The sequence below is a fragment of the Rhinatrema bivittatum genome, chromosome 16, assembly GCF_901001135.1.
Source record: "Rhinatrema bivittatum chromosome 16, aRhiBiv1.1, whole genome shotgun sequence".
NCBI lineage: Eukaryota > Metazoa > Chordata > Amphibia > Gymnophiona > Rhinatrematidae > Rhinatrema > Rhinatrema bivittatum.
The window spans coordinates 6,159,069-6,169,087 of record NC_042630.1 but is presented as its reverse complement, the minus strand read 5'-3'; the positions used below and the strand labels follow the sequence as shown (position 1 = coordinate 6,169,087).

Below are 10,019 nucleotides of genomic sequence, written 5' to 3'. Positions count from 1 at the left end.
ATTGTAAACCGGGTTGATGTGATGCCTGTCATGAAACTCGGTATAACAAAAACAATAAATAAATAAAATAAATAAATTGTCTGATGAGAGCTGGGTGGGCAGGATACAGGTTGTGAGTGATGGCTCCCTGATGAGAGCCAGATGGGAAGGAGAGAGGCAGTGTGTGATGATGGCTCCCTGGTGAGTGCCAGATGTGGAAGAGAAAGGCGGTGTGATAACTGCCTGATGATAGCCGGAGGGGGAGGAGAAAGAGGTAGCGTGTGATGGCTCCCTGACGAGAGCCTGCAGTGGCGTGCCCTGCATCTCTCTCTCTCCCCCTCTGTGTAAGGTCCCCCGGCTCTTACATCAGCCGGCAGCATGGAGCGCTCCCCCCTCCCAGTGACAGGGGGAAGGCCGGGGGCAGGTCTGCAGGCAGCCAATGAGCGCCGGGGGGGCGGGGCCTGGCTCCTCTCTGGCTTCCTGCCAGACCTTGCCCAGGGGGAAGAGAAGGAGGAAAGAGACCTCTGTGAATAGGGGGAGGGGGCAGCGCCGGCACCTTCCCTGTCTCGGGCTAGCAGAGGATCCAGCGCCCTCCCCTTCCCCTCCCCTGCCTGCCCCTTCTATAAAGCGCCTGCCTTCCCGCTCTCACACTGCCAGGGCTCCCTTTCTTCTGAATGAAGCCTCTCTCCTCCACCCGCTGAATACAGCCCTGCAGAGCCAGCTCGCCTCCGGGAGCCGCGCCGCCATGACCTTCTACAGCAGGATGCTGGGGTGAGTTTCTGGGCACGAAAGTTTGCAAGCTTGGCATCCTAGCCCGCAGGCTCCTGCCCAGTCTCCTACCTTTAACCCCGCTGTTATTTTTCTAACCCACTGCACGCCCTCAGTGACATCGCAGCACGTGATCCGGGCTCTGACGACGCCCGCTGACCTCACAGCGCCGCCCGCACCTCTCTCTCTCCCCCCCCCCCCCCCCCACACACAGCCAAAACGATGTTCAGTGACATCACGGCCGCGCTCCGAGGCTGCGAGGATGCCCGGCGACCTCGTGGCGTGGCCGCGGCCTGGCTCCGGGGGCCGAAACGACGCTCGGCGACCTCGCGGCCGCGCACCCAGAGCCGCCACCACGCCCGGCGACCTGGCGGCGCCGCTGCACCTCGCTCCGAGGAAGCTAGGTGACATGGCGGCCATCCCGCGCGCCGGGGCCGCGGCGCTTGGCAACTTCACGGCCGTGCCGCGCCGCGCTCCGAGCCTTGACCCCGCCCTGCGACATCACGCCGCGTGGGCGTTGATATTCGGACATCCGGTGTTGCTCCAGGGAGTCTCCTGCGTTCCAAGTCACGCGCGCGCGCGCGTAAGACGACGCCACGACCCGCCATCCCATGCGCTATCAGTGCGCCCCCCGAGCCGCCGCCGCTGCCGCCGCTGCCCTCCCTGTCCATTCAGGGCATGTCTTGTCACTTGTCACATGGCAGCAGGGGGATGCAGCGGGCGGGCGAGCGAGGTCACCGCTCCCAGTGGCTCAGGGGATTCCCAGGGTGGCTCTCCCTCTCGCCTGCTGCTTCTCGAACGAGCCCTGGCAGAGGGTGAATGCCAGCCCCTCACTTCCGGGGGGAGCCTGGCCAGCACCCATTATCCTTGAAGGTTTATCTGTCCTGACGCTGGCACCCACCCATGATGGACGGGCGGAGGGGCACGGGGCGGGGGAGAGGGTTAGGCTCCTGCAACCTTGGGCTGTTTACGTGCTGCGCTGCCCGCTCCCTGCCCAGCATGCAGGGGAAAGTTCATAGGACACTGCAAGCCGGGAGCCTCCCCACCGCGTGCGGGGGAGCGGAGGGAGAGAGGCCAGATGTCGAGGGAGGGATTCCATCTAAGAAAGAGATTCAAAAGGAAATGACCAAAAAAAAAACCCCACACACACAGAGCCTTGCAGTCACACACACACGTGCACAGGAGTGTGGCTAAGCCACCAATACTCACACTCACACACACACACGTGCACAGGAGTGTGGCTAAGCCACCAATACTCACACACACACACACACACGTGCACAGGAGTGTGGCTAAGCCACCAATGCTCACACTCACACACACACACGTGCACAGGAGTGTGGCTAAGCCACCAATACTCACACACACACACACACACGTGCACAGGAGTGTGGCTAAGCCACCAATACTCACACTCACACACACACACGTGCACAGGAGTGTGGCTAAGCCACCAATACTCACACTCACACACACACACGTGCACAGGAGTGTGGCTAAGCCACCAATACTCACACTCACACACACACACGTGCACAGGAGTGTGGCTAAGCCACCAATACTCAACACTCACACACACAACACGTGCACAGGAGTGTGGCTAAGCCACCAATACTCACACACACACACACACACGTGCACAGGAGTGTGGCTAAGCCACCAATACTCACACACACACACACACACGTGTACAGGAGTGTGGCTAAGCCACCAATACTCACACACACACACACACACGTGCACAGGAGTGTGGCTAAGCCACCAATACTCACACACACACACACACACTCACACACACACACGTGCACAGGAGTGTGGCTAAGCCACCAATACTCACACACACACACGTGCACAGGAGTGTGGCTAAGCCACCAATACTCACTCACACACACACACACGTACACACACACACACACATCCACACAGAGCCCCAATAGCACGAGGAGCCCCTTGGCAAAGCTGACTGATGTTACTGAGGCCGAGCTTCAGGGCCCCTGACCTATCCTTAGTCTCTGCCTTGATCCCCAGTTTGTCTAACGCAGGCCCTGCTCCCATGTCCCCATTTCCTCCCTCCCCCAGACCACACACACATGTATGCGCGATTTAATCACACACCCACCTATCCCCGGGGTCCAGCGCTTAAAGGGCCAGGAGCCTGGGCGAAGGCTGGGCCTTATGAGTTCCAATCCACAGCTCTGTCACCGGGACCCTGCACAAATTGCTTTATCTGAGTTCTAATCCTGGTTCTGTTCCTCCTTCCTCTCTCCCCCCCCCCCCCCCATACGCAGGGTCTGCTCCTACACCGTAAAGCACTGGGCTGCCGCTCAGGGAGCCCGGGCCCGCTCCGTCCACGCGCTGCGGGTGCTGAACGGGGACCTGGATCGGCTGTCGCAGGGGGTGCGCGACTTCGTGGTCAACGGTGCCACGCTCTGCCAGCCGGAGAGCATCCACATCTGCGACGGGTCGGGGGCGGAGAACGACAGGGTGCTGGCGCTGCTGCAGGAGGACGGCGCCATCAGAAGGCTCGGCAAATACGAGAACTGGTGAGTGGCCCCCCCCCCCCGGGACCTCGAGAGGAGACCTGCAGGAGAGGGGCAGGGAGGCAGCGATTCTCTCCTCACCCCCCCCCCCCCCCCACACCACCCCAGTCACGATTTCGGGATATCCGCGACACGTTGCACGAGACGGGCGGGGAGGCCGTACGGTTCCCGTCCGCAGGCACGTCTGCAGGTTTCTGTATCTGCACGCGCTGCCGCCGTTCCACGCAGATCCATCCAGTGCGTGTTCGTTACGGATATCCTGAAAAGGACCGGGCTGAGAACCGCTGCACTAAGGTACACCCCCCCCCCCCCCCCGAGATGCCCCCCCCACACCTTCTGCCCCGTGCCCGAGACGCACACGACTGCGGGGCTGTAGTGTACGTCTGCCCGCGTGGCCTAGTCGGCTCGCACGAGTTCCTCACCCTCGCTGTGCTTTCTATAATCTATGGGAGCTGAAGCCGGGGAGTGCTTGCTCCAACCTCTTTTCACGTTCAGCCTTCTCCCCCCCCCCCCCCCCCCCCACTCCTCGCTTCCTTTTTATAGCTGGCTGGCGAGGACGGACCCGAAGGACGTGGCGAGGGTGGAGAGCAAGACGGTGATAGTGACGGAGAGCCGGAGAGAGACCGTCCCTGTACCCGCAGGCGGTGCCAAGAGCCAGCTGGGGAACTGGATGTCCCCCCGAGACTTCGAGGTGGCAGTGGAGGAGAGATTCCCCGGGTGCATGAGAGGTGAGACATTCCCCGGCCCTGTCCGTGGCGCGCAGCTGAGTCTGAAGTGTCTCCGTGCTGCCTCTCTTCCCGGCATGTTGCTGACCGTGTCGTGAGACAGGGGCCGAGACCCCCCTGACCTCTCTCTCTCTCTCTCTCTCCTCAGGTCGTACGATGTATGTCATCCCGTACAGCATGGGCCCCATCGGCTCTCCCCTCTCCAAGATCGGGGTGCAGCTCACGGACTCCCCCTACGTTGTCGCCAGCATGCGGATCATGACTCGTATGGGCTCCCGTGTCCTGGAAACCCTGGGAGAGGGCTCGTTTGTGAAGTGCTTGCACTCTGTGGGACGCCCTCTGCCACTACAAGGTACAGACCCCTGCCCCAATGCTTATTACTGACATCCCTCCCCCCTTGGTCTCCCGCACCAGTCAACGAACTCGGGACAGTTGGGATTAGAACGGAAGCACAGGTAGAAAGGTGGCCCTCCAAAGTCAGAGAGTTACGCCTCATATCTCAATTGATTGAATGTATTCATTTAAAACCTTTTCTATACCGCCTAAACAAATTGTAGGTCTAAGTGGTTTACAAATAAAATGTACATAATCAAATTTTAACATATAAACATGTTGTAAAATAAAAATAAAGTAGATACTAAATAGAAATTAAAAACAAACACACAATAATACAGCATAAAAATCAAGTGACAAGGCAGAAAAAGGCCTTCATGCCTGAAGATCAGCAAACACTAGTGGACATAGATAAGTTTTACAGCCTTTTTGAATTCTCTTGTATTTGTAAGGGGTCGAATGGAATTTGGTAACGAGTTCCACAGTATGCGGCCTGCTACAGAGAAGGCACTTTTTCAGATTAAATCTAGCCTGGCTTTTTTGATATTTGGAACCTGCAAATAGTTTTTGTCGATTGAGCCTAAGGGGAGCGGAGGTCGATATAGACGTAAGGAGAAACATAACCGCACGGTTGCTGTACTGTGTATTAAATTATGAGTGGTGGATAGTATCTTGTAGTGAATACGTTGACGCATTGGTAACCAGTGAAGATATTGTAAAACTGGAGTAATATGTTCTCTACGGTTTGTATTGGTGGCTGACCTCTCCCTGCTCTGTGGGTCGCCCACTCCCAGGACCGTGCCTGTTTTTCTCCCCATTGGCCGCTGGCTGGGAAGAGCTCACGGAGACGTAGAGTGACCCATTGGCCATGTCTTGTCTCCGCAGGGGAGCTGACGAATAACTGGCCATGTAACCCGGAGAAGACGCTGATCGCTCACGTTCCTGACCGGCGTGAGATCGTGTCCTTCGGCAGTGGCTATGGTGGGAACTCGCTACTGGGAAAGAAGTGCTTTGCACTGCGCATTGCCTCGAGGATCGCCAAGGATGAGGGCTGGCTCGCCGAGCACATGCTGGTGAGGGGGATTGAGTAGAGAAGGAGAGGTTGGTGAACCTTACACTCCAAGAATCGCATCAGCCATGGGTCAGAAAAGAAGGGAGTGCGTCGGTAAGGCAGAGAGAGGAGGGAGCATGGCAGGGAGGGGAGAAAGGGAGAGCATGCCGAGAAGGGAGAGAGAGGGGAAGCATGGCAGGAAGGCAGAAAGGGAGGGAGTGTCTCAGGAAAGAAAGAAGGGAGGGAGGGTAGTGGGAAGGGGAGAGAAGGAGAGTGCACCAGAAGAGGAGGAGGGAGGGAGTAGCTCAGGAAAGGAGAGAGAAATTGAAGGGGAGTGTGTTAGGAAGGCAGAGAGGGGTAGAGTGTATCAACAAAAAAAGGAGGGAAGTTAATAAATGTTTTCAGAAACATTGGCCATGATGTCTTTATCAGGCCAACAAGAGATTTATCCAAGAATGATGTTGTCTTTGATGGAGGTCCCTTCCTTAGAAGGCTCAGGGAAAAGTATATGCACCAGGCAGGGTGTCTGCCACCGAGCAGAAATGAATCTGGGGGTGAAGGCAGAAACCAGGAGCAAGAGCTGATCTCTCTCTCTCTCTCTCTGCTGTACAGATTCTTGGCATCACTAACCCCCAGGGACGGAAGAAATACATTGCTGCAGCCTTCCCCAGCGCCTGCGGGAAGACAAATTTGGCCATGATGACCCCTTCACTGCCCGGCTGGAAGGTGGAGTGTGTCGGAGATGATATTTCATGGATGAAGTTTGATAGCGAAGGTTGGTGGCTGTGTGGAGGCCTGGAGCCAAGGGAAAGCCAGGGACTGTGAGGCTATGAAGAGAGAAGAGGCTATGGAAAAAGAGGAGAGTCAGGGATAGGTGAAAGAGAGAGGGCTGAACCTGGTCTGGGGAGAGAGAGGAAGAGGGAGTCAGAAGCTAGGGTGCTGTAGTCAGATAGATAGCCAGGACTGATGTTGAGGGAGAAAGAGGGAACAGCCAACGGCTGGGAAACTATTTGGAGAGAAGGGGCAAGCCAGCGGTTGGGTAGGACAATGGTGAGGGCCCGGGACTGGAAGGAGAGAGAAGGAAAGCCAGGGGTTAGAGAGGAGAGTACCTGGGGCTCTGATCCTGACTCTTTCCTTAGGCCGCCTGAGGGCCATCAACCCAGAGAATGGTTTCTTTGGGGTGGCCCCTGGCACTTCCATGAAGACAAACCCCAACGCAATGAGGACCTGCCTGAAGAATACGATGTTCACCAACGTGGCGGAGACCAGTGATGGCGGAGTGTACTGGGAAGGCATTGACCAGCCTCTGCCCCCAGGGATCACCGTCACCTCCTGGCTCGGGAAACCCTGGCAGCCAGGTATGGTATGCTTCCTTTACCCTCCTCTCTCTCTTCCTCGCCAATCTCTGCCCCTTCCCTCCTCTACCTTATTACAATGTCTGCATTCTCCTTTCTGCCCTGGGGTAACACCTATTCCTTGCCCCCAATTCTCTTGCAGGCAGCACGGAGCCCTGTGCACACCCCAACTCCCGCTTCTGTGCCCCGGCCCAGCAATGCCCAATCATGGATGCAGCATGGGAATCGCCGGAAGGAGTGCCTATTGATGCCATTATCTTTGGAGGACGGAGGCCCAAAGGTACCTGTTTTGTTCACTCAATGCATAGTGTGCAGAGTCTGGATCGTAAGGAAATAGAAGAGGGTCTCCTGGAGGTATCCCAGCCTTTTTTGGATGTTAATAACTCTTGTATTTGGGTTCTGGTAATAATTCTTTTATTTGGATGCTGAAGAACTTTGTCTTTAGGTACTCATAGTGGTCCAAATGCTGATGGTCTTTGTTATTGGGTGCTTGTGATGTTGTTGGTTTCTCTCATCTTTGGGACTTAATGATTCTTGTTGCTTGGTGCCTCCACATGGGAAGCCCCAGGTTCACATAAGGAGCACAGATAGGAGAACGCTGAAATACTCTGAATGATTGGGGATGGGCTCCTGTTGGACAGAGCATCAACATGGAGAGCACAGACACCTAGAACCAATCAGAGAGCAGGACAGAGCTTGAATACAGATACATAGAAACACAGACCCAGGTGATTTAACCGAAAGGCAACCTGCACTATATGACAGATATTTCACTTGGGAAAAAAGACCTAGAAACTTCAGTACACCAGTTTGAGCCCACCCAGGGCTGTGTCTTAGTAGATATTGATGGTGCTCTTTGTCATTAGGTGCTAGTCTTTATAATTGAGTGGGTTGATGGGTGCCAGTGCTGGTTCTTGTCTTTGGATTTTGATGGTCTTCGTCTTTATGCACTACTGGTGGTTCTTGTCTTTGGGTGCAGGACTTTATAATTGAGTGGGTTGATGGGTGCAGGTGTTGGTTCTTGTCTTTGGGTACTGATGGCCTTCGTCTTTAGGCACTGATGGTGGTCCTCGTCATTGGGCGCTGGTGATGGACCTTGTTGCTGGGATCAGTTGATAGGTGCCACAGGTCCTTCTTCTTGAGTGCTCCGCTTGTCAATGCCTTTGTGTGTTCCTAAGCCAGGTCTCTCTTGCTTTTCCACAGGAGTCCCCTTGGTCTACGAGTCCTTTAACTGGCGCCATGGCGTGTTTGTGGGAAGTGCAATGAGGTCAGAGGCTACGGCTGCAGCAGAGCACAAAGGTGAGTGCCCCCCTTCCTTGAGACACGAATATGGCAAAGTATCTGCTACAGCCATGTCTCTCTCTTCTTTCTGTGTGTGCACACCCATATCAAAAAAACATGCAGTTGACTTTTAGTTGAAGGTCACAAGTGAGCAAAACAGTGACAATTTTCCTAAATCATGGTCCAAGCTGTCTACTTGTGCCCATCCACCTCTGTCTAGGCTGGGTCATGTACAAACATTGGGTCCTTGAGGGTCACTGAGGTCTTGTGTGGTAAAAATATTGTCCTTATCTCTCTCCTACTCCTTCCCCAGGGAAAGTCATCATGCACGATCCCTTTGCCATGCGCCCCTTCTTTGGCTACAATTTCGGGGACTACCTTGCACACTGGCTGAGCATGCAGGACCACCGCGGTGCCCGGCTCCCCAAGATCTTCCACGTCAACTGGTTCCGGAAGGATTCCGCTGGTAGTTTCCTCTGGCCGGGCTTTGGCGAGAACTCTCGTGTGCTGGACTGGATCTTCCGCCGTGTGGATAATGAGCAGAGTGCCCGGGAGACGCCTATTGGCTATGTCCCCGCCGAAGGGGCCCTCAACCTGGAAGGGCTGGGCAGGGTGGACCTACAGGAGCTCTTCTCCCTTCCCAAGGAGTTCTGGGAGCAGGAGGTGAAGGAGGTGCGGGCCTACCTGACAGAACAGGTCAATGATGACCTCCCCAAGGATGTGTCCCAGGAACTGGAGGCTCTAGAGAGAAGGGTGAAGAAAATGTAACGAGAGGAGGGGAGAGGGATTAGTCAGGGGGACCAGTGAGGAGTACTGCCACCTCCCCGCAGAGGGAAGAGGCAGGAGAGTGATGGAAACCAAACCTGTTTACATAAGGATAAGATCAATTAATGAATCCATTCTGTGTGTGGGGTGAGGGGAAGGGAGGGAGGGAGGGGGAAGGGGGCAACTAATTCTCAGAAACCAAAGATAAACTCTACTGAAACCTCTATTGCTTTGCACTTCCCAAACCAGACGTGGAGGTACAGAGGGAGGGAGGGAGTTGTAGTGCAACGGGTAGAGTAACTGTAATGGTGTCAGACTCCCTTCTGGTTGTTTTTTGGATGTCGCACACCATGCATAGAGCATTTGGGATGGGTGAGCTGCATGTGACGCCCCCCCCCCCCCCTTCTCTGCCCGCCAGGCCTCTGATCTCAGTCTCCCAGCATGGAATGGGGGGGGGGGGGGAGGATGGCCTTTTGTGACCAACTTTACCAGGGAATGCATAGGGGATATGGGTAATTCTGCCGCGCTGGAACTTCTCTACGAGATTCAACTGTGATTTCCATACTGTAAGGGTTTTTATTACTATTTGTACGCAAGAGCGAAGAGCCATAATAAAAAGAGTGCGAGAATGGTTGGGGAAAAAAATGCACTTTAACTGTTGGGACTCCAGACCGTGCCACAGGGACCACGAGCCACGCAATCCAGCCGCACTGTAGCGTGGGTTAAGAGGGGACAGAGGCCACGAAGGGAGGTGGGAGGCAGGCAGGCACTCGTTCCTTAGTTCAGTGCGGAGGGAGAGGATGTAGAGCAGCACGTTCAGGTACAAAGCCCATCGCCGGGGCAGCAGGCGGTGGTGGCTGGAGGGCAGATCTCTCCAGGGAGTGTCACGGCTTGCAGCCATGGAATGAAGAAGCGGGAGGCACGGCACCAGCTTCATACCTTGAAAAACAAGCTGACTTTTTATCTTTCGGGGGTTATTTTTTTGGCATAGCATACAATCAGCAAGTGTCTCTTGTCCTTTTTTCTGAATAAATAAACCTTTTTGCTGGCTAGAGTGTAAGTCTGATTTGCTGACAGAGGTGGGGAAGGATTTGTTTTAGTCCTGGGGGGGTTAATTATTAACACATTTTCCTCTCAGCACTGTCCCTGCGGACTGTTATCGCAGAGTCCCAGCCCGTCCAAGGCCTTGCTGCGCCTCAGGGTTACTGGTTAACTGCAGGGG

General features: G+C 55.3%; 1 protein-coding gene across 1 annotated transcript; it reads left to right on the top strand.

The window, feature by feature from the left end:
* The first annotated feature begins 506 nt into the window (after positions 1-506).
* Positions 507-9,849, top strand: PCK2 (phosphoenolpyruvate carboxykinase 2, mitochondrial). The gene is made up of 10 exons (XM_029582012.1): positions 507-750; positions 3,036-3,290; positions 3,831-4,015; positions 4,161-4,364; positions 5,231-5,418; positions 6,009-6,171; positions 6,536-6,754; positions 6,894-7,031; positions 7,955-8,050; positions 8,346-9,849. The coding sequence occupies exons 1-10, from the start codon at positions 725-727 to the stop codon at positions 8,798-8,800; spliced, it is 1,929 nt and encodes a 642-aa protein (XP_029437872.1). The 5' UTR covers positions 507-724; the 3' UTR covers positions 8,801-9,849.
* Positions 9,850-10,019: the final 170 nt, after the last annotated feature.

Bases quoted from the DNA above. Each gene is read 5' to 3' on its own strand.
- PCK2 (XM_029582012.1), top strand. From the start codon at position 725: ATGACCTTCTACAGCAGGATGCTGGG. The intron at 5,419-6,008 runs GTGAGGGGGATT...TCTGCTGTACAG, and splicing joins GGCTCGCCGAGCACATGCTG to ATTCTTGGCATCACTAACCC. The intron at 6,172-6,535 runs GTTGGTGGCTGT...CTCTTTCCTTAG, and splicing joins GATGAAGTTTGATAGCGAAG to GCCGCCTGAGGGCCATCAAC.